The sequence below is a fragment of the Manduca sexta genome, chromosome 14 (assembly GCF_014839805.1).
Source record: "Manduca sexta isolate Smith_Timp_Sample1 chromosome 14, JHU_Msex_v1.0, whole genome shotgun sequence".
Lineage (NCBI taxonomy): Eukaryota > Metazoa > Arthropoda > Insecta > Lepidoptera > Sphingidae > Manduca > Manduca sexta.
The window spans coordinates 4,154,123-4,177,650 of NC_051128.1; the positions used below are offsets into that span (position 1 = coordinate 4,154,123).

The 23,528-nt window shown below is 33.9% G+C and overlaps 2 protein-coding genes across 2 annotated transcripts; both read left to right on the forward strand.

Annotated features, from left to right (window-relative positions):
• The first annotated feature begins 10,633 nt into the window (after positions 1–10,633).
• Positions 10,634–13,799, forward strand: LOC115439728 (larval cuticle protein LCP-17). The gene is made up of 4 exons (XM_030163697.1): positions 10,634–10,708; positions 12,059–12,238; positions 13,146–13,250; positions 13,613–13,799. Exons 1-4 carry the CDS (start codon positions 10,706–10,708, stop codon positions 13,718–13,720), a joined length of 396 nt encoding a protein of 131 aa, XP_030019557.1. The 5' UTR covers positions 10,634–10,705; the 3' UTR covers positions 13,721–13,799.
• A 2,444-nt stretch (positions 13,800–16,243) lies between these two features.
• On the forward strand, positions 16,244–18,996 carry LOC115439718 (larval cuticle protein LCP-17). Its single transcript, XM_030163683.1, has 4 exons — positions 16,244–16,352; positions 17,396–17,578; positions 18,250–18,354; positions 18,822–18,996. Exons 1-4 carry the CDS (start codon positions 16,350–16,352, stop codon positions 18,930–18,932), a joined length of 402 nt encoding a protein of 133 aa, XP_030019543.1. The 5' UTR covers positions 16,244–16,349; the 3' UTR covers positions 18,933–18,996.
• Positions 18,997–23,528: the final 4,532 nt, after the last annotated feature.

Here is a 23,528-nt window from a genome sequence, read left to right on the forward strand (position 1 = left end):
GTATGGAATATTGTTAGTGCATTATCTTTGCGGTGTCAAACAATAACAGCAATATTCTGACTTGCTATTTCTTAGCTCTTACGACACTTCATGTGAAGACCGCGTGAATACAGTTTGTGTGTGCAGTCATTGTGTTTACTGACTTTTATGACACGAAACATCAAATGCCCCAGAATGACGAGCGCAATTCAGTGCTGAGAGCTTCGTAATTCAAAGTTTTGAATGGAATTTCTGCTGTTCATGGACCTAGTGGCATTCACTGTTAGGCAAGCGACTTGCCTCACTAATCTTTCAGATTAAAAATGGTCGGCAAACATGTCTAATCCATGTATAACAAGTGTGACCTTTTGATTTGTGTCATATTATTTACTGACTGCCTGGGTGCACTGCATGCATGGTACGGCAGCGCTCTGAGGTCCTGGGTTCGGATCCCGGGTGATATTTGGGTTTTTCAGCTCAGTTTCAGCCCGGAGTCTGGAATTTATGCCTGATATGGCAATAGGTTCGCCCCCTATCACATTATGGGACGGAACACCATTGGCGAAAAGTGGGTGTCTTGGTTGCGCCTCTGCATACCCCTTCGGGGATAAATGCGTGATGTGTGTTGTATTATTTATGATCTAACATTGACCCGTTTGATTACATTATTCCTAGAACATCTACAGTAATCATAGGTTTTACGAATTTGAATAGAATGGTGGGCTGGACGCAAAAATCTGGCACATTGCCTCAGGCGTTTGAAAGCAAGAGTCATTGCGTTGCGACAACATGGGCGTTAAGAATGTTAAGTTGATGGCAGGTCTATATGACTATGGTTATAGCATTTAGTGTATTTTTTTTTAATTATTTAAAGTAATACGTTTTATAGTGTGAATCTTTCGTTTTTTTAATTGAATAACGGTTTCATGACTATTATTTTTTTTAATTATTTAAACTAATTATGAATACCTACGTTTCGAGAGTGTGAAATTGTAGTATTTTTAATAATAGGTAGGTAATAATAGCTAGGTATATAATGCTTCTCAGATTATTCGTTGTTAAGGATCATTACACGGTTAATATGAATTCAGTGTACTAGTCAATTTTGGTTCAAGATTTGATTTCTACAAATCTAAATAAGCCTGGAAACGAGGAGATATGAGAGATTGTAGGTGAGTGATCACCATCGCCTGTAATTAAAATACGGATGTGTGGCATAAATACTAAATTTAAATAGTGACAGTATTCAATATATGTACGGATATGTTGCAGTTCTCCAAGAAATGGTTTTTGAGGCTCTATCAATTTTACCGTTTCCACTCAACATATCTACAAGGAGGCGGGGGAATATTTGGTGATAAACCTGTGTGGTTGAGTCTATCTAGAAGTAATATGGGTAGTATGACATTACATGTAACTATTTTTCGGTTTTTATTGCGGTTTTAATATTTTACTTTTCTCCCGACGTTTCGACTTCAAGACACTGTGAGCCCATTCTGCGTAGATCGGACCACCAACAGCTAAAATAGTTTAATTTTGAGAGACATCAAAATTCAACTATTTTTCGCGTAAACATAAGAAATCATTAGGTAGTATGAGTTTTGATACAAGGTCATTTTCAAAATCACTGATCAGATTACAGCCTATAAATGTGATTACAATTACCTAATATTTTATTACTAATAAAAAATAATGGCGCTGGTCGGCTTGTATATTGGCTTTAGTCTGTATTTTTGCATATTCCACCTTTCCATTTACATCTGATTCTTTATTAGTGCATAATGACTTTGGATTCCAAGATATGCAAGTCAAGGTCAAATCGGACGTGACAGTACTGTGATTAATAACCTGGCGTCTCTATTATGGATTCGTTGATCGTTTACGTTTTAGAATTGTGCGAAGTCAGACATTTTGCAACAAGTTTAGACTACTTAAATACGTGCGTGAAAGATGAGGTCGCGTAAGGTCAAGTTGGGTTTAGATTATGTAAATGCGATTTTTTATGAGGCCTTGAACAGTAGTGCAGAAGATAATTTTTGTAACAGTGAGTGCTTTGTATCATTTGCCAATAAATTAGTGGGTCAACTATTTACCAATATTTGATTTCTTACCTATGTCATATACTTATAACCACGGATGCCAAATGACCTTAATTTTGTTGCGATTGAATTGGGTATCAGATCAGTAGCTCCATGAGGTCTAAAACGTAATTATCTATTTGTTAGAATATAAAGCAAGCATTTGGATAAAGCAATGATAAAAAAACTAAAGCGAACCCTGGACGGATATGCTAATAAACTAATTGAATAAAATAGCCAAAATATAAAATATGGTATCAAAGATAATGTACATTAAATTTAATTGATAGTGGAAGTTTCCAAACCTATAAAGTAGGACATGAACGATGCTTGATGATTAATTATGTAGGGATGTGTTAGGTAATAAAGTACCAGACATCTACGATATTAATGGAGTTAGAATCTTCGAGGAAATTAAAATAACACTTCCTAAATTATCTTGTCTTTATATGCTATTTAAGTATTTACATAATTGATTGATAGTAAGTCGTTCGTGGACTTTATATTTTTTATCGTAGGGGCATGGAAAGTGACCTCACAGCACCTGATGGTAAGTGAAGTGGGGTCCAATAGAATGTCGACTGACGAGAGATGATTACTCCTCCCAGTCGGTGAACATCTGTAGGACTGTTGGAACCGGATATATACAGGCTGATCCCAGAACACGACATAGTTACGTGGGCCACTATGACGGGTTTAAACACCTTGTGTACGGTGGTCGCTATCCAGGCGGATATAAAATATATCCTACCACCAGCGAAGAGTCTAGCACCATCAACATGTATCTTATATAAATAATGTATTTTAGGGGAATTAATACGTATATAGTACTTCCCGTTGATCTATAATCTCTGCAAGATGCAGAGAACAATACTATATTAATAGTATATTATGTTGCTTCTCTCTGCAGTTAATATTCAGTGAATTGATCATAGGGATGAAAAATCTATAAATATATTTTTTTTTATTATTTTTAGTCATAATCCGTACGCGCTACAGCATAAAGGTCAGGGCTATAGATTATTTCCAATGTATGAAGAGGTCAGCCTATGATAACAAATAGAGAATGTAGTAGATAGCATATAAAATTGTGATTATTTAAGTATATTCATTTTAGCTTAGGTCATCTATGTCTGCAAATGTTTAATAATATAAAAATAAACTAAATATTTGTAAATTCACCATTAGCTTTTTATTCGCTTACTATTTTGAATTCGTATTAATCATGCTTCTATTATTGTACGCTTTATTTATTTATTGACTATAAACAATTTTCTTTATTTTTAATTTTATATCTAGAAACCTCATAAACCAACCCGTCTTTTACTTTTTATTTCCACAAGCTTCAATTATATTATTCAACAGAATGAACTTAGCCATCTGTCTACACATTCGATACAGATTTGTGTCCAAATAGCTTAATTTAGCAACGGTCCGCTGCAAAGCATTTGTTTAGAATCTTTCTCACGTCCAGACAAAGAATATGGTGTAGAGATTTTAAAGTGTCTAATTATTTGAAAAGTCGACAGCAAGTTCCACGTGCGTCCGTAAAATTTCTAGAATTCATTCGAGTTTTAATTTTATACACTGGTATTATGAATATAAATATGCTATTTATTCATATTAAACCAAACGTATTGCAATGACAGATTAGAATTAATGAATCGTTTTGTTAAAATTTTCCCATCAAGAGGAAATACGTGAAACTTTAAAATAAGTATTTGCTATATCGTCTAAATATACCGCTACAAATACTACAGGATAAAATAATTAAAAAAAAAAATGCAAAATATGCTTTGTCATAAAGTGGGATCAGAAAACATATTTTTTATTTTCAACGTGCAAATAAAATAACTACACACACTCACGCCTTTTATCCCTGAAGGGGTAGACAGAGGCGTAATTGATGCAGCTACTTTCCGCCGCGTGTTTCATGTCCCATGACGTAATGGGGGCGAGCCTATCGCCATATCGGGCACAAATTTTAGACTGTGGGCTGATACTGAGTACCCAATAGCACTTCATCCGACCCTGGGATCGAAACCCGAGACCTCAGCACTGCAGTCGTTCCGTAATACAACTACGCCACTGAGACAGTCTCAAATAGTAAGTAAATTAAATAGTCTAATATATTAAAATCGTAACAGTATAGGTGCTTAAAGCGGTGTTAGTTTATATAAAAAGGAAAAAACCTTGAAATATAAATATCTCAAACTTTATATTGGTATAATTGATTCTTAGAGCAATAGCCTAAAATCGTGTGTGTATTCTTTGGAATTATAGCTTGCTTTAACGGTGAAGGAAAACATCGTGAGGAAACCTGTATACCTTAGAAGTTCTCTTTAAGAATTTTTGAAGATATGTGAAGTCTACCAATTCACAGTAGGCCAGCGTAGTAGTAGACCATGGCCTAATCCCTCTCAGTAGTAAAGGAGGACCGTGCCCAACAGTGGGACAGTAAATAAAGAGCTGATATTATTAGATATTATTAAATATTATTAGTTTTAAAAGCAAAAACTTATTGATCAGTGCAACAAGGAAGACTAGTATATTGATTAGTCGAAGAGTGTCAAATATTTCGACGGAATAAAATTTATTACACAAGGATGCGAGTAAATAATTGCTGTTTTATTATATTGATTGCATGAATAAATTTAACAGTCTGGCGTGTTTAAAACTGGAAAGTTCCAAGTACAATGCGGCTTGCATCGAAGCGGAAGATTAGATTTAGTAGAAGCATGATTAAAATTAATAAATTAATAGTAATAACATTTAAAAGGTAAATCTTTTAAATGCTCTCAAAAGAAGAAATTCACTTTTAATTGATTAAAACTTCTCTTTATACTATATATTACCAAACCATCCGTAACTTATGTCCAATTATGACTGAAATTATTATTGCGGCCATCTTGTGCATTTGGATTTTTTTCCATCACAAAAGACTAAGCTCTATTCTGCAGTCATGCGATGATTACTCAATCCACCGAGAAATAGCAGAAATCCAATATAAGTTACTTAATACTTTCTCCATATCGTGATTTACGCGTTATTGATGCGCAGTAAAAAATATTGACAATATTTTGTTTGATATTTTGAAGAATTTAATTTCCTCTCCCTTAACTCGCGCACTGCATCGTCAAGTATGAAATTAATCAATGCCGTTTGCCTTACGAGGCACATATAAACGCCTCTGCATTTAAGTATCATGTAGTTTCCTAATAGTTAAAGAAATAATATAGATCAGTGCCTACCAGTGGCGACAGCTAAAATTTTTCAAAAGTAAACCCGACACAACAAATAGGTACTAATATGCATAAATGCTGCCTGCAAATGATAATTAAATTCTACAGAAAGGCAAGCCGGCAGGAATCGAATTATAGAGATTCTTCGCCATTGGCGCCTACATACAAACTTTAACTCTATACCATTAATATTATGTAAAGATAAAAAGTAATAACTTTGCGGAAAAATAGCCAAGTTTAACACTCTACTTGCCATGTTTATATTCTGTGAATCCTTTTATACTTGAAATTGACATTTAAGACAACACAGAATTGTAATTTTTCCATCCAGTAGAAATGTCATCTAACATGTTTTGTTCATTAAATTATTTATACTTATGATGTAAGCAGTTACTTATCATTCCTAAGCTGTTACTTTTACTTTATTATTTAATACATTTTCCTCATTTCTAATATAGAAGAAATAAACTCCCATGACCCTTAATTTAGCGAGTAATAATTATATTCTGAGCATTGGCCTTGAGCATTCGTTCCATAAATTCGGCGCACAAGTTACGTCGGTAATATGCAAAGATTTACTTATAACTTCATAAAAAATCAATTTTAGGTGAGTTTAAAAATAAAACTACCAGATATCCGTATTCAATTCTCTATTTAAAAGTATTAGTACTTTAGAAGGAAATTCACGGAACTCACAATTTTGGTGGAATTTTTATAGTCATAATGACATAATATCCACATTATAAAAATATTTAAATAGCTAAGTTAAGATACTGTATTGTACATATATGATTTTTACCTGCAGATAGCTTCTCGAAATACTTATTTTGTGGGGGGAGCAGCTTAAAGTGTATATCTACTGCCTACGTCATACTTTTACATAATAGTCATTAAATATGCGCAAGCGCCATTTAATCTCAACTCAGGCAGGCAATCAGATAACCAGTAGGGTCCAATATTGTTCAATTATTAATTCAATTATTATTAAGACGTAAAACTGTATTTAATAGATTTTAAGTAGCATTTTGCCATGCTTACATTTATAGTTTTTCGAAAAAAAAATAGAAATGTACTTAATGTAAAAATAGAAAAATCTATTGATGGTAGGTTTCTCATATGTAAGAGGCCGCCTGGGTAGGTAAGTAACATCACAAATGTCTATTTCTACCAAAAAGCAGCTATGTGTAATCACTGTTATGTTCCGGTTTAAGGGGCATGTAGCTAGTGTACCTACTTGACATAACAAGACTTAACATTTTATGTCTCAGGATCGCGAGCGCAGTAGAATACCAAACAATACTTTGTAATTCAAGGTATTGGATGGTGTTTCTATTATTTATGGGCGGTCGTATCGTTTACCTCAGGCGATCGGGAAGCTCGTCTCGTCATTCAAAGCAATAAAAATAAAACTTTTTAATGAGACATACCCTTTATTCATAGATGTTATTTGTCTAAGGACGGAGCATTACTGTGATAGCAAATCTCTTCCTCAGTGCTGATGGCATGGCAGCCTTCGCAGTGCGTAGACATAGGGCCGTTGTGATTGGCTAATATTTGGATACAAATTTAATCTAGTTGGCTGTTAGATAAACAAAGCTGAACAAACAGCAAGTTGTCAGATAAAGAAAACTGAGAAATAGACTGGTTGTATTTATTTATTTACTACAATAGGAAAATCAACAGTACATATATTCAACAATCTAATACACTTTACACAGGCTTAATAACTAATATATGTGCCAATTAAAGATGTACACAACATTGCTCGAGAAAATTGCATACTTAGATTAACCGCGAGTAACTGAGGAATATAATATATTTATGTTATAACATGCCATTGATAAGAACTTCTACATTTTTTATATATCTATTAAGGGAACCGAAAAATATATCAATATCTGGCACTTTTGTACCAACTTCATTATAGGTAATATCGAATGGAATAAGCAGTGCCTATTAATAATATGTCATTTAAAAAAAAAACATCGCAAAAATACCCATGTACTATATGGGACGTATTTCGACTGAATACGTTCCTGGATATGTTTTATAACACGTTAAATGGTTCGCACGATTGCACCCGACGACACGTATACATATTGAACATAATGGCCACAAAAATGTGATGGCCCGACCTTGATTTACAAACAGATGCCCGGGTTTTACGTTCACCTACTAGCACAGCATATATTTTAGGTAAATATCATTTGGTTTAATAATACCGGCTGCCGTGTGGCCAATGATTATTGGAAGCAGATGAGACGTTTCATGTATTTCTTTTTGACGATTTTTTATTCGATAATTAATTACGGCAATAAATCACGTTCTAGTTTCAACGCTTATTATATTCTATTATAGGCTTTTCTCTTCGAGCCGTACTCGTTCGTGTTGTTAATATTTATTGTTTTGCTTCTGTTGCGCAGCGTGGATATCGTATTTAAGTACGTATATTTTTCCAAAATCATAATTCATCCTAATATTCAACGGATTCTGCGTTTACTTCTAATAAACATTCAAAAATCTTCGTATTGTTTCATAGTAACAGCTTATATGTATACGCGTCATTAAAGCGCTGCGCGTGCACGCGTTTATGACATTGTAGGCCTAAAATTCAGATACATTTTTATATGCAAAGTTATTATGTACCACGTTTTATGAATTGACAGCCTTGATAGTAGTTATACTGCATGCGTGGTACAGCAGCACTCTGAGGTCCTAGGTTGGAATCCCGGATCGGGCATAGTGATATTTGCGTTTTTCTGCTCAGTATCAGCCCGGAGTCTGGAATTTGTGTCCGATATGCCGATAGATTCGCATCATGGGACTGAACACACTTGGCGAAAATTGGGTGCTCTGGTTACCCTTCGTGGATAAATGCGTAGTGTTTAATGAATTGAAACAAATCGAAGGTTTTCTCTTATCCTTAAAATCGTCGCTTATTCTAGATTTTTTTCTTTAAACATACAAAGCGACTGTGGTGCATTTTACACGCATATTGGTCTACGATGTTTTTATTACATATTGGTATTAACATTTATGCGACACTTAATGAACTTGTACCAATGTTTACTGGTTGCGTTAGAGGTGCGATGACGCGGCTTTTTTGTTGTTGCTTTGAATGACGAGACGAAGTTGTCGTTTGCCTGATGGTAAGCGATACCACCGCCCATAAACAGTAGAAACACCGTCAAATGTCTTGAATTAAAAAGTATTATTTGGTCCACTGCGCTCGCCATCCTGAAACATGAGATGTTTAGTCTTATTATGTCCAGTAGTTATGCTGGCTACAGTGTGCCCGTAAAGAGCGGTAAGTAACCGTATAGGCGGCTGCGAGTTAGACTAAACTATTACTTAACATTCTATTGGACCACACTCAACTTATCATGAGATACAACAACGAGGTCATTTTTCCACACCAATATAAAAAAAAAATTGTTCAAGTTCTGCAACCCGCTTTAATCGTTTTTACGAAACTGCTGAATGATTTATTTCATGTGTAAAGTGATCATTAAAAATAATACTTATATACTTTTCTAATTATATACATGTAGGCAGGACTAGGTTCACTATTGGTTTCTGGGTGAAATATATTTTTTTATTCAAGAAGAGGCCCATAAAGAAGGTGCATCTTTAGAAAACTACTGCATCACAATAATTTCTAATGTTACCGCGAATGTTGGACATTAAAATTAAACTATTTTTCGGATTTTATCGCGGTTTTAATATTTTACTTTTTTTCCGACGTTTCGAAGACCGTGAAAGATGCAAAGACTTCCTTACATGTGCTCGTACCTATAACGTCTTCCGGTCAGCACACGGCCATTATAGGCAAAACGATTTCTATGAAATTTGGTGTGTAGATAGTACGGACCCTGGAACATAGGTTACTTTTATCCCGGGAAATATATAGCGGGACTTTTATCCCGGAATCTTTCACATGGTCGAACCCTCGAGCAAAACCAAGTGATCATTACAGTTAAATGACGTCTCTAATTGTGGTAATTGTAAGTTTTTTTTTATATAATAACCAGAAAAATAAAACCCTTGCCATTTTGTGGTATAAATTTGAACAAAGTTTTGCACTGACAACGTTTACTTTGTTCAAAGCAGTTCTTTTTTCCTAGTCAAGCTAACTGGTAGAAATTATAAACGTGACTAACGTTTTAATCGATACTGTTTTTAAAATTGATTTATAATTTATGTTGACAGCTCACAATGTCAGGCATCTAGTGATTTACAGTGCCAATGCATTCTCTTTTTAAATCGTTTAGTATTTCTATGTTTATTATAAAGCTCTTTGGTTATTGAGTATGTTTTGGGTTTTCTATAGGGGGACAGTTCACGGGAGCAAAAGATAATCTGACCAATTTCAACAGAATGCTCGCACCTCAACAGGCTTCTGTAACCGCCAGGCTATTTTTAAGCTGACGCCGATAAACGATAGAGGGATTCCCTTTTTGATTGACGGTTTGTGGATTCTCTGATTTGTGTTTGCATTCCTGAGAACAATGCAATATTTTGAGTAAGAGTAAGTATAATAATTTCTAGGCAAGAATCGGTGTTCTTTGGCAAGTATTTGTAGCTTATCTAGCAGCAGTAAATGATTGGAGCCTCCTTCAGAGTGTTCAGTGACTGCAGACTTCGTAGAGCGTCGGTGTTTTACGTCAGCTATATGTTCTTTTACGCGGGTCCCTATATGTATTTTTCTTTAGCCGATATAAGAGAGACCGTAGTTGGAATCTTTCTTGTATACACCCGGTTCTTTGTATGTAGCACTGGAAAGGTAATAAATATTGACTAATCTTCTAAAGCCGCTTAAAATAAGTTTTTATGGGAGCACGCTTCAGGATACAGCCAGCTTTGTCGGTGACTCCTCTTACATATGGTAATACAACCGGAACACGTTCAACTGTGGCTGGTTTCACTCGGTTTCTGTGACAATGCAATCAATCACATAAGTAGATATTATGATTTTTAACGTTTCAATTACGCGTGGTGAATATCTGCTAGCTTTGGCTTGCGGTTCGGCCTGTGTGCATTTTTCAAGCTAAAGAAAGCTTCACAGTTTAGGTTTATTCAAATCATATTTAGCCTGTGTACCAAATGTCATCCGAATTCCTTTAGGATAATTTATTGAAATAAATCTAAGATAAGTAATAAGATATAACATATGTTTCGCTCTTACCAGACAAAGGTAAAATATCAAAAACGTTTGTAAATTTTGATTCGCATCTATTGAATACTAAAGTGCTACGTATTCTATAACGATATAGTGAGAAATAAGGCGATCAAGTTTATAAAAAAAAAGAAACAAATAGAGCTCATTCAAGTTCTAGACAGTATATATAGTACTAGTAGGAAGGTTGAAAAAAATAGAGTCAGTTGAAAGTTGACAATCTCAGCAAAATGGTAAGAATCATTCAACAATATTTACACCTAGAAATGGCTTGCATAAGCATTTATAAATTTTAGCAGTAATGCATCGAAGCTTGAAATTTGCATACAACATCTTGCCAGTTTTAGAATATATGCATCATAGATTTATATTCCATAGAAATCGAATTAGAATTAATTATTATAAAGTTTAAACTGCATACATTGAAGACTGGCAATATCTTTTGGTACAAAAGGCCGCGGATTAAATTTTCAGACTAGATAACTGTGAGTTCTACGATAATATATTTCTGGTTCGGAAGACTATTGTAATTACCGTCGACACAAGACTATATCTTAATCTGGGGCCAGAAGTCAGAATTACAAAATTGTGCTCTGGAAGTATTTTTCTTAAATAGAGTTCTATGTACTTTTAATGGATAAAAAGCTTTAAATAGGGATACACTCATTTATACACTGTGATTTTATTGTTGTTTTGGAACCAAAATATAGTTACTTAGAACAATTTGTAGGACCAAAAAAATATAGTGAATTAATTGTACTGTTGATATTAAAAATAAAAATAGTTAATGATAATATTTATCACTCGTTTGAGTTTGATGATTACTATCATGATAATGATAATGATAGTAACATCGCGACGGTTAATTCATAGTTATGAATGGCATCGATGGTAGTGATCGTAGTAGTGCGTGAGATTTAGTTTCATTATCACGAATTCTTATTTATTATTCGAACATTACTTTTAATATTTATAAAAGATTTTTTTTATTATATTACACTAGTATTTCTTTAATTCCATTATTGACGGAATTTATAATTTTTGGTTCCAAAACGGCTTTAAAATTCGGTATATATTTCACTAAACAGTTTTATTTAGAGGGTCACGAATTTACTTCTCAGTAAAATCCAAACATCTTAACAATGTTTAATATTTATTTATTTAGTGAGATTTGAAAACGCATAAATCAAGTAAACATATGGGAACAGTTTACATTATAGTCAACTATTAAAGCGGCGATAGCCTAGTTGGATGTGGAACGGTCTGCCAAGACGAACGTCCGCAAGTTCAAATCCCAAGGGCACACACCTCTGACTTTTCTAAAAAATCATGTGTGTATTCTTTGTGAATTTATCGTTCGCTTTAACGGTGAAGGAAAAACATCGTGAGGAAACCTGCACATCCGAGAAGTTCTCAATAGGAACTTCGAAGGTGTGTGAAGTCTACCAATCCGCACTAGGCCGGTGGACTAAGACCTAATCCCTCTCAGTAGTAGAGGAGGCCCGTGCTCAGCAGTGGGCAAGTATATAATACAGGGCTGATATTATTATTATTATTATATTAATCTGCGAAACTATTTTCAGAAATTCTTCGTAGTCATTGCCGCTGTAGCCGTCACGTCCGCCGCCGCCGCGGACGAGAAATCGGCCCAAGTAGTTAGATCTAGCTTCGATTCCCAACCCGAGGGTAGTTTCAAGTACGGCTACGAAACAGAAAATGGAATCCTCCTTTCTGCCGAAGGTGTTTTGAAGAACGCCAACTCTGTATGTATTTATAGCTTCTCATATTAACTGTAAGTTGATTCAGACATTCAGTTGAATGTTATATCTAGATCCGATTTCATTGGATTAAAGTCGCTCTCTTTTATATCGTGCAAAATAGTGCTTCCTGATTTAGCAGATTTAAATCACTCTGTTCTTTTTGGACCAATATAATTCTGAAAATTTTTGTTTGTTTAATAATTTAATTTGACGATTAGCCAAAAAAATATTGCAAAGGTAAAGAGTTCAGACATTTGTATGTTAATTAGACGTCTAAGTCTAGATGTTGATAGCTTTTTAACGAAATACTAGCAATCTCGTCAACGATATAATACATAAAGAAATAAATATATACTAACTTTATCTTACATAACATCTTAAATCTTTCCGTGGATTAATCAAGCCCAGTTTTCATGTGATGAGAATAATCATTTAAATATGACATTACAATTAATACGAGTGCCAAATATTTTTTATCTATGTAGGTCTTTTCATAAAAGGTATTTCATTGTTTAAAAATAAAGACAATACTAAAAAATAAAGCGCCGTCTCGAGAGTATACCCTAAGTTTAAAAAATACTATTCAATTTTCCAATATATTATCGAGGTTTTGTCCTCGTGCAATAGTTCTGTATGTATTTATTAGTTGCCAACTTAGAAATTGTGGAGTTCAAACTTCGGGTTACAAATTTGAATTCCAGGCAATCTAAAATTCTTGTAACATGCTCGCATTCTGTTTTCGTCCTGTTTAGCGGCAAGATTCTCTGAGGTAGAAATAAACATGGTAGAGTGTAACAAATTTTACAAATGTCTCCTTTTATTATACAGGTCTACAGGTTTATAATTTTTAAGCAACTGAATGACGTAATGCGTTTAATGGTTAGAGATATAAATTTTCTGCTTTTTTTAGGAATACCCCGCTGTTGCTATTGAGGGAGGATACAAATACACTGCCCCTGATGGTACTCCCATTGAAATTACCTACGTTGCCGACGAGAACGGATACCGTCCCCAGGTAATTTAAATTTTATTTTCTGATTACGATTATATTTTGAAAATCTTCGAAGCCTGTGTAACAAGACTGTGCCCTAAAATTCTCTATTTATGGTCGATTTTAAGTTCGAGGGACATACGATTAAGAGAATTATTGGGGTACGCTATTCTTTTATTGTCAACATACAATTTATTTAAGTGTTCTATCCCTATTTTGATGCCAGTTTTAGTCTGTTTTGCCACTAACCCTTGTAGTCAAACGGCCTGATTAAGGCTGCAGAAGCTCACTGGAGGCCAATTGATTGATGGATGAGGAAATCTTCAGTGGACGCTTATGTTCGGCAGCAGACTTGTGACTAATGAAAATGTTGCTTTATTTTTCAGGGTAATTTCTTGCCCATCAGTCCCCCAATTCCCGAGGCCATCGCTCGTTCCCTCGCATGGATCGCTGCCCACCCTCCCCCAGTTGAGAAGTACAGCTCTCGCAACTAAGATATAACGATTATGCAAATTGACTCCAGTACAAAATAATATTGCCGTATTGTAGACAATAAATGTTGATTTTAGTTTACAAATTCGTTTTATTACTTCGATTCCCGTAAGCATATAGGTCTTATAAGATTACTGTTTAAGTTTTGATGGTACATGATTTGTATTTTTGTTTCCCATATAAATATAATATAAGTAACTCGATATTTTTACTTGCGGTTGTATTTGAAACAAACGGCTATAGAAACTTGTTACATTTTAAATTTATAAAATAAATCATAATAATATAAAAAACGCAAAAGAATACGAAAAATTTCAAGAAGAAAAATTTTATTTCTATCTCTAACATTCGCGTACACATAGGAATTTGTTTTTTTGCGAGAATATTTATATTTTTGTCCTTGGTTATTAAATAAGGTATTAAACAAATAAAGTTAACATTAATTAACTTTTACATAGATAAATTTACATGAAAATGTTTAAATTTATATCACAGTTATACATTTTCTTAGTTCGTATTATCAATATATTATATAATATCGATTATAAAAACCGAATAAAACAAACCAAAAATAATGGTAGTAGGATATTTGTATCTTCCCCGATAACACCGAACACAAGATGTAAAACCCGGCATAGTCCTGCACGTTAGTGTGTTGCGTTCCGATATAATCCAGCGTATATTAGGTTTCTTCTAAGTCGGCATAACTGTGTAAACTGGTAAGGGATAATCATCCTTCGTCAAAAACAAATACGTTTCAGAGTCCTTTAATTGCGGCCAGCTATTATGATTGTCCAGCCACCTTTTCCAGAACAATAAAGGGATTCCCTCTTTGAATGTCTAATGGTTTGTGGATTCTCTGATTTGAGATACCATTCCTGAGAACAATGCAATACTTTGAGTAAGAGTGAGTATATTAAGAACTACGAATAGAGCATTTGTTTATAACAAAGGTCAAGGTTGCACGATTTGCAAAGGACATATCTGTATGCCAAATTTCATTCTAGTCGATTTAGCTGATATATATGCAAATATAATAATTTCTTATGTTTACTGGAATGTTTGATATTCAAATAAAACTATTTACGTTTTTTTTCGCGATCAATTTGTTTAATTTTTACTCCCGACTTTTCCACAATTGAATGAGTCTTGGTTGTATTACCACGCGTCCCGGTATGTATCACCATATATTATAAGATGAGTCGCCGACAAAATTGGACATATCTAAAACGAGCTAAAATCTAAACTTTCTTGTCAAATGCTATAATTCGAAGGATGCAAGCAATTTTAATGACTAATGTTTAATTTTTATTAGGCACCGACTCCAAATTTGGTTATCCGTATATAGGTAATGCAAAAATATTTTTTGTTTTTTAGTGGTTTTTGAAAGCGGTATATTTTTTCGTTAAAAAGTTTTTATTCAGATGAGTCTTTCTATTTTGCACCCGTCAAATATACATTTACAAAAGCCGGCCGTATACAAGATAGATTGCGATTGTGGCACCTCTTATATCGTCAAAAATAAAAGAAAGTTCTTTTTACCTGCGTAAAAGAACGACTAGCACCTCTCATCTCGTCGAAAATAAAAGAAAGTAAGGGACCTGCGTAAAAGAACAAGTAGCTGACGCGAAACACAATGGACACCGAGTTCTATCAAAGATAATTGGCGATGTTATTGAAAATAAAAACATTAATTTTTTTAAAGATCGTTGGAAGTTCCACAGTCCTGCGTTTCGGTTATACATATAATTAAAATGGAACGCAAAAGGCCAATTGCTAAATCTTAAGACTCTATGTGCTCCTTCTACGTAGATCAGACAGGTAACAACATTTTATTTATAGTTATGTTAAAATTTTATGTAGATATTGCAAGATTAATTTTTCAGATGGCCAATATCTCTGTCGCCCTTCACCATCACTGCCCCTAATGTTTGTGATCAACGAAGCAAAGAGTATTGAGAAAACGTGGAACGAAATTAAACGCAAAGTTCTCTACTTCATCCTGGAGCATAGGGCCTTGACGAATTAAATGATGTGTTCCACATAAGTAATGTTCTTCGCCAGTGAGTCGACAGCGTCTGCGCGAACTATTAAATAGTTTTCAAATTATTTAATAAATCATTTTTAGACGAGAACTTTTAAAATAATATTGCATTAAATAGTCACCCATTTTAAATCGCATAAATAGATATCATGGTTTTCAATGTATCAATAACGCGTGCAAAGTATTAGTGTTGGGCTAGCTTTTGTATGCGATTCCGTCTGTGTGCACTTTCGAAGGTAAAATAAAGCTTCGGTTTATGTTTATCCAGATCTTATTTAAACTGTATACCAAATTAATTTAGCAGAATTTGTTGAAATAAAATCTACGTGAATAATAAAATAACAAAGTTTTCGCTCTTACCAGAATAAGGTAATATATCAAACAAGCTTGCAAATGTTGATTCGCATCTATTGAATATTAAATAGGTACGTCCATTTTTTATACTATAACGATATAACGAGATATAAGGCGATTCAAGTTTAGAAAAAAAACAAGTAAAGATCATTCAAGTTCTAGACATTAGTATATAAGGCTGAACAAAAAAAAATTAAGTCAGTTCGTCTCTGAAAGTTGACAATCTCAGCAAAATGGTAAGGATCATTCACCAATACTATTGCATAAGGATTTATAAATTTTGGCAACATTGCATCGAAGCTTGACATTTGCATACAATATCTTGTCAATTTTAAAATACATGCATCATAGATTTATATTGCAAAGTCATTAATTTAGAATTTATTACTTATTAATTTTAAAGTACATGTATTAAATATTGACATCATTCTTCGGTAGGTTTCATTTGATTCAATTTCCGGACTAGAACAACTTTGTGTTCTACGTTAATATTTATTTCTGGTTCAAAATATTGTACTTACTGTCGCCACAAAACTATAGTTTAGTTTGGAGTTAGAAGTCAGAACTACAAGATTTTGTTGTGGAAGAATTTTCCTTAAACAAAATTCTTTGTGAATTATCGCTTGCTTTTACGATGAAGGAAAACATCGTGGGGAAACCTGCATACCTGAGAAGTTCTCTATAAGAATTTCGGGGGTCTGTGAAGTCTAGGCCAGCTTGGTGGACTAAGGCCTAATCCCTCTCAGTAGTAGAGGAGGCCTTAAATATAAATAAATAATAAATGTATATAAATAAATGAATTTCAATCCATACTTCTATTTAAAGGATCCACGAATTTACTTCGAAATTCTTACAATAGTAACAATATTTATTTTTTATATTAGTGGGATTATGATAAAAGCTAGCACCTGAACAATAGTACCGGTAACTAGAACTTCGAAACACAAATAACTACACGGTCCTGTACTATACTCATTGCTTATTCAAGTCATAATGTCAAATCGTGTAAATAGTTCTAATGTGTGTCCATAGTTGGTTAGCGGCAGAAGACAATTTTCAAGTTGTATTAAGCAATTTTAAATACTTGCCACCGCATGTAACTTCTGATTTAGTTATAATTCAAAACGAAATTCTGCTTAGCCCTTTTTCAATTAAAAATAAATATGATTTGTTTAAATAATCAATTTATTTATTTAATTTTTATTAGTCCATTTAACCAATATTGTTCTTATAGTATTTTTTCAATCAAGTAAACACATGTGAACAACACTATTTTCAGAAATTCCTCGTAGTCATCGCCGCCGCTGTTGCCGTCGCGTCCGCCGCCGCCGTGGACGAGTACTCGGCTAAAGTACTCAAGTCTAGCTTCGACTCCGAACCCGAAGGTAGCTTCAAGTACGCCTACGAAACTGAAAATGGAATCTACGGTGCTGCCGACGGTTTCGTGAAGAACGTCAACTCTGTAAGTATTTATAGCTTCTCGTGTAAACTTTAAGTCGATTCAAACATTCAGATAAATTTTATCCAGGTCTTCTTTTCAATGGATTACAGTTCTCCTTTACATTGCGCAAAATAATGCTTGAGCAAATTTAAAACATACCGTTATGTTCTTTATGGATCGGTATAATTCTCAAGAATTTTTGTTTAATGATTGACGGTTAGCCATACAAAATATTGCAGTGTTCAAACATTTGCATGTTAATTAGACGTCTAGATGTTGATGGCTTTTTAATGAAGTACGGGCAAGGTCGTCAACGATTATTACATAAAGAAATAAATATATAATAAAATCATCTTACATAACATCTTGAATACCGTTGGCAGATTAATCAGGACCAGTTGTCATAGCAGATGACTGTAATCATTCAAATATGAAAATATTTTACGTTGGATAAATATTTTATTTTATTTTATAAAAATGATTTCTTATGTTATGCGAATGTTAAACTTTTAAAGCATTTTATCATTTAATAATAATGGCAATAGTATAAAATAAAGCGCCGTCTCAAAAATATACCAAAAGTTTGAAAAAATACTATTCAATTTTCGAATACATTATCCAGGTTTTGGCGACGACAAATAAATGACGTAATGAGTTGTCGAATGGTTTAACAACTTTTCTGTTTGCTTTAGGAATACCCCGCTGTTGCTATCCAGGGAGGATACAAATACACTGCCCCTGATGGTACTCCCGTCGAAATTACCTACGTTGCCGACGAGAACGGATACCAGCCCCAGGTAATTTAAATTTCATTTTCTGATTACTATTATATCTATTTTTGAGGGCCTATGAAAAAAGACCGAGTTTTAAAAATCTCTATGTATTGTACATTTTATGGTAGGGAGACATACGACTACTTGACGAAGGTAAAACTGGTTCTCCTATCAATTGGAGAATTATTGGGGTGCATCATTCTTTTATTAAAATGGTCTATTACAATTTGATTACTTTAAGAATATCCTATTTAGTCTTTTATGTCTTCTTGAATCATTAATCAGTCAGGATCTAAGCAGCTTTGGATATCTTGTGCTTGGTTTACTCTATATAATTCATAGGTAGTTTTAGTAGTTGCAGTCCGACCACCTGATAAAGGTTGCAGGAACGTTGAAAGCGAAAGGATTGATGGATGAGAACATCTTCACAGGAGGGCTATGTTCAGCCGTGTACATGCTGTTGCTAATGATGATGTTCTTTTGTTTTTCAGGGTAACCTCCTGCCCGTTGCTCCCCCAGTACCCGAGGCCATCGCTCGTTCCCTCGCCTGGATCGCTGCCCACCCTCCCCCAGTTGAGAAGCCCGTTGCTCGTTACAACTGAATAATATATGATGATCCCAGTACAAACTAATACTGCTCTATAGAAAATAAATGTAAACGATTAATAATTGTTTTTATTCCTTTGGATCCCATAAGCATAAAAATATGTTACTTATAATGTTAAGTTTTGATGATGTTATATGATTTGCAATATCGTTCCCGATATAACTATGATATAAGTAACGAGATAGTTCATACTTGCTTGTAGCTTTGTTTGAAACAAATGGCTATACATACTCTGATGTATTTTAAATTTATATCAATTTTACAACTGAATGGCAAGTATAGTCGAAAGACGTTTATTTATTTATATACACCATCAACAGATACATATGTAACTATGTATATACATATATTATAAAATATACTTGATTTATAACATCGGACCTTGCGAAGTATCATTATAGCTGAATACAACATTTTTGATATTATTGTTAAAACAAATTATTGATATAAATTACGATAGCATGCAGTACTAATAGGTGAGTTAATATCGAACTGTGAGCATTCAGCTCGTTTATAGCAAAGGTCAAATCTCCACAATTTACAAACACTAGCTATCTTTATCAATAGAAATAACTTGGTAAACGAATCTACACGAATCTGTTTAAATAACTATAATATAAAAGTTAATTGAAACATGTGAAACAAGCCCTAAGTGTCTGAATTGTCGTCCACGGTCTCAACGATGGAAATTGCAAAACAAAATCAACTTATCAGTTGCCTTTACTTTTACATTTGTTGGCTTTATAATTTTTATTCATAATTTCTAAATGTTATTTTTAACGCACGTTGAAGTGACACCACTGCAGTTAATCGTAAGTTTAGTGGGGTCCAGTAAAATGACGTGGGGTCCAGTAGTATTTCGACTGACGAGAGATGATTTCCACACGATAGTGGACACAAATATGCCGGCTTGTGGAAACCGGATATACACAGTCTGATTCCAGAACATGACACACTTGCTTAGTCGCTATCCGGGCTGATATAAAATATATCCTACCATCGGCAAGAATGTAAAGTAAATCAGTATCAACTATCATATTAACTATCCCCGTTTGCATAAAAGCTATGATACAAACTCGGCTTTGCTTAGAAAGGACAGGATAGAATGTAAAGCACCGGTAATGAGTATTCTAAAAAGTATTTCTACAATACAAAATGGCCCCCTGACATGTAATGCGACTAACGAACCTTTCTACGAAGTCTACGTGTTATCATGAATATTGTAAATGTAAAAGTTTTTTAAGAACTACGTTACAACAAATAATATATATTAATTGAGAATTGTGTTTAAAATTCGATCACGCATCATAAGAATGCCATAATATACACAAATTTATGTAAACGATATGTCACTGTCCGAATTAATTTTACCAAATATTCGAAAATATATAAAAGGTACATTTGCTTCACAAGGTATCACGTGCCTGAAGGCATCGCGTAGACCCTGACAATTTGTTACCAAGAAATACCTCTAAACTGGTATATGCTTATGTAGCTGAAGAACACCTATCGAGTTAAGTAAAATATGAAACTAATTTCGTTGAAATGAAAAAGCAAAAGTGACACCTCCAAAGCAGGTTTTATTATTTTCCTTCTCTGGTTATACTTAGTTTAATTTATAATAGAAATGCAACAATTTTTCTATTCTCACAGTGTTTTTAAGGCCGTAGTCTTCGAAACGTTGGGAGAATATTATAATATAAAAAACCGCAATAAAATCCAGAAAGTAGTTTCATTTCAATGTCTAACATTCGTGTATCAGAAATTACTATAATAAAACGTATATGTAATTTGTTCATAAATATTTCTATGACAATTAAATTTATCAGTTCTATTCTTTTTTTATTTATTTTTTTAGGGGCAAAAACATTCTTTGCTCCATGTAAGGAAGCACGCATTAATAGTCCAGTCAAATTAACATTTAAGTTAGGAAAAAATCGTATAGAGCTGTATATTGGTATGGACGTTAAATATGTCATTATTGATAAAATGTCAAATGTCCCCATCGATCCTATGTGTGCAAAAAAATTTATTCAAGGTCAAAGATAAAAAATTCCGGGTTTTCCCATTTTTCTCTGAAACTGGAGGCATTATCGTAAAAATAGGTCACACAAAAGTTGTAGATCATACAATTCTCCACAACAATTGTTCTAATATTTTTTTTCGTACGAATCACCGTTCGCGAGATATCGCAATTTTAAAAGTTGAAAAACTTATATCCTTTTATGAAGAATCGATGGGGACTTTTGACATTTTATTGATAATGACATATTTAATACCAATTTTCAGCTCTATGCGAATTTTTCCTAATTCACAGTTTTTTTTTGTCTATTTTGGCTGGACTATAATGATATGAAAAACGTTAAACCATCTTGCACCATACATCTTCTTCAAAAGGTTAATTAAAATCCATTATCATTGGAACCAGATAATTAAACCTTGCTGTGTATAAAATATGTAAATATCTGATTTATGAGAGCGGGAATGTAAGAATTTAAAATATATATTTATCGGATGTTCAGTTGACATTGAAATAAAATTTTGTATAAAAATTATTCCATATCTTGTTGCAATTCAAGCCCACGTTACATATTAGTCATTTATTACGACACCAGCTCTTGGCCGCAGAGGAAACGTGCATATGTTATTCCATAGCATATTTTCTACCAATAAACGTAAACTGACGTGTTATAATTTTAATTGTCGCAAATAGCTGTTTAGGTTAATACAAATTCCATATATTTATGGGTTTACCTGAAGTGTTTGGTCAAAGTTTTCAATGCCGTCTCACTGGTCTTCTACTACTGAAAGGATTTTCGGCGTCTGCACTCAAAAATTAGGCAGTTAATTTGGCTTAGATCGCTTAGCTGGGAAAATTATAAGTAGCTTAATTCACTGTTTGCAGTCTAAAGTCTTTCCCGCCTTCACACCCACCACAAAACTCTTCGAAGCCAGGATCAGCAGTGGCACGCGTTTAATGACACTAAGCGCCGAAGTTCGCAACGAAATTCATCAAATAGACAGATTGGTAGTAGTTGGAAGTATTAATTTTCCACTTCCCTCCATAGCAATTTGTGGTCTAGAAGAAATTATAAAAATCCTTAGCTGTGCGAGCTGTTAAATTAACTCAGTTTTCGGTCAGTACCCTGCAATGGTCTTCGTTGGCATGAGTCTGAAACAAAAGGGAAGCATTTACGTAATGGGCAACATTTAGTCTAATTACCCTTCTAATATTGGTAAGCTATAGGTACCTATTATCCAAGTAAAATAAGTATGACATTATACATAATTATCAAATATGCCGATATTAAAAACAAGTCGAAAATCTGGTTCGAGAACAGCCATGTGCGTGTCAAGAATGTACGACTGTCGAGAAATGTATTATTTAAATGTTAAGTAGTTGTCTTCTGAATTTGGTTTACATAAATAATGGAATTTAAATGGACTCTTTTTAACCGACTTCAACAAAAGGAGGAGGTTCTTAATCATATTTTTTTTAAATATGTGCTTGTTTGTCATTTAAGTACATTATAAGTAACTATAATAATTTGACCTAATCGTCGCGTTGTCGGAACAAGAAACGGAAAAACGGAAACGGGGTAATGAAAATATTTTATTGAGCGTAGGTTTCGTGTCAAGGCTAAATTTTTTTTGCTTTTAATGCAATCCAATGCAACTGCTTCGGTGGTGTATTACGGTCCGACTGCGGTGGTGAGGTCTCGGGTTCGAATCTCGGGTCGGGCAAAGTAATACTTTGATTTTCTATTCAGTATCAGCCCCTCGCGTTGTCCCCTAAGACGTCATGGGATAGAATACGTACAGCGAACAGTAGATGCACGAATTGCGACCTGCCTACCCATTCTGAGACAACATTAATTTTATTATTTATTTATTTATTACGTTACACTTATAGACATTACCATTACAGAAATTATAGAAATTAAAAATATACTTCATTGTTTTATATCATATACCAACTACGTATGTTTCAAGAAAACAGTGATTTAAAAACCGTGTAATTACACTAGTCTTTTGTCCTACAAACATCAGCAATGCCCCGTAAACGAGCTATCGTCTTTTTCAATAAATAATCGCAATCGCTCTTTTTAATATATCTCAAAAATGGATCAATCAGAACAAAGTATTATTTGATATGTTTGTTTACAAATGAGTTATTTTGATTTTGTTCATTCTAGGAATCGGATTGAAGATTGAGATCAGGATAGTTTATTGAAAACGACTACCAGTAGGTCACTTGATGATCAAGATACCCCGGAGTCGTCCCGTATGCCCCGAAGACCACCAGCGCTGGTTTTGCTTGGTATGTCAGCGTAGATGTATATAAAGTTAGTGACTCGATCTAATGCTTGCTCGAATGATGCTATACTCCTGAGCGTTGAAATTGGGTCGTAAGACCGAAACCTCTTGGGCTTCGAGTCGCCCTTGCAAAGTTGCATAGCAGAATGAGCGTGAAAGTAAACTAGATTTTCGGTAGAATAAGATCTTATATTTTTCTAATATATTCCACGTTAGAAGACAACCATAACTAGCTAGCACACAGCGCATAGTAACAACAATGCATTGTTATTAA

What these genes read in the sequence shown, in the direction of transcription:
- LOC115439718 (XM_030163683.1), top strand. An exon ending in TCGTGAAGAACGTCAACTCT is followed by an intron (nt 17,579 to 18,249) that starts GTAAGTATTTAT and finishes TGTTTGCTTTAG; the next exon opens with GAATACCCCGCTGTTGCTAT. An exon ending in AGAACGGATACCAGCCCCAG is followed by an intron (nt 18,355 to 18,821) that starts GTAATTTAAATT and finishes TTTGTTTTTCAG; the next exon opens with GGTAACCTCCTGCCCGTTGC.
- LOC115439728 (XM_030163697.1), top strand. An exon ending in TTTTGAAGAACGCCAACTCT is followed by an intron (nt 12,239 to 13,145) that starts GTATGTATTTAT and finishes TGCTTTTTTTAG; the next exon opens with GAATACCCCGCTGTTGCTAT. An exon ending in AGAACGGATACCGTCCCCAG is followed by an intron (nt 13,251 to 13,612) that starts GTAATTTAAATT and finishes TTTATTTTTCAG; the next exon opens with GGTAATTTCTTGCCCATCAG.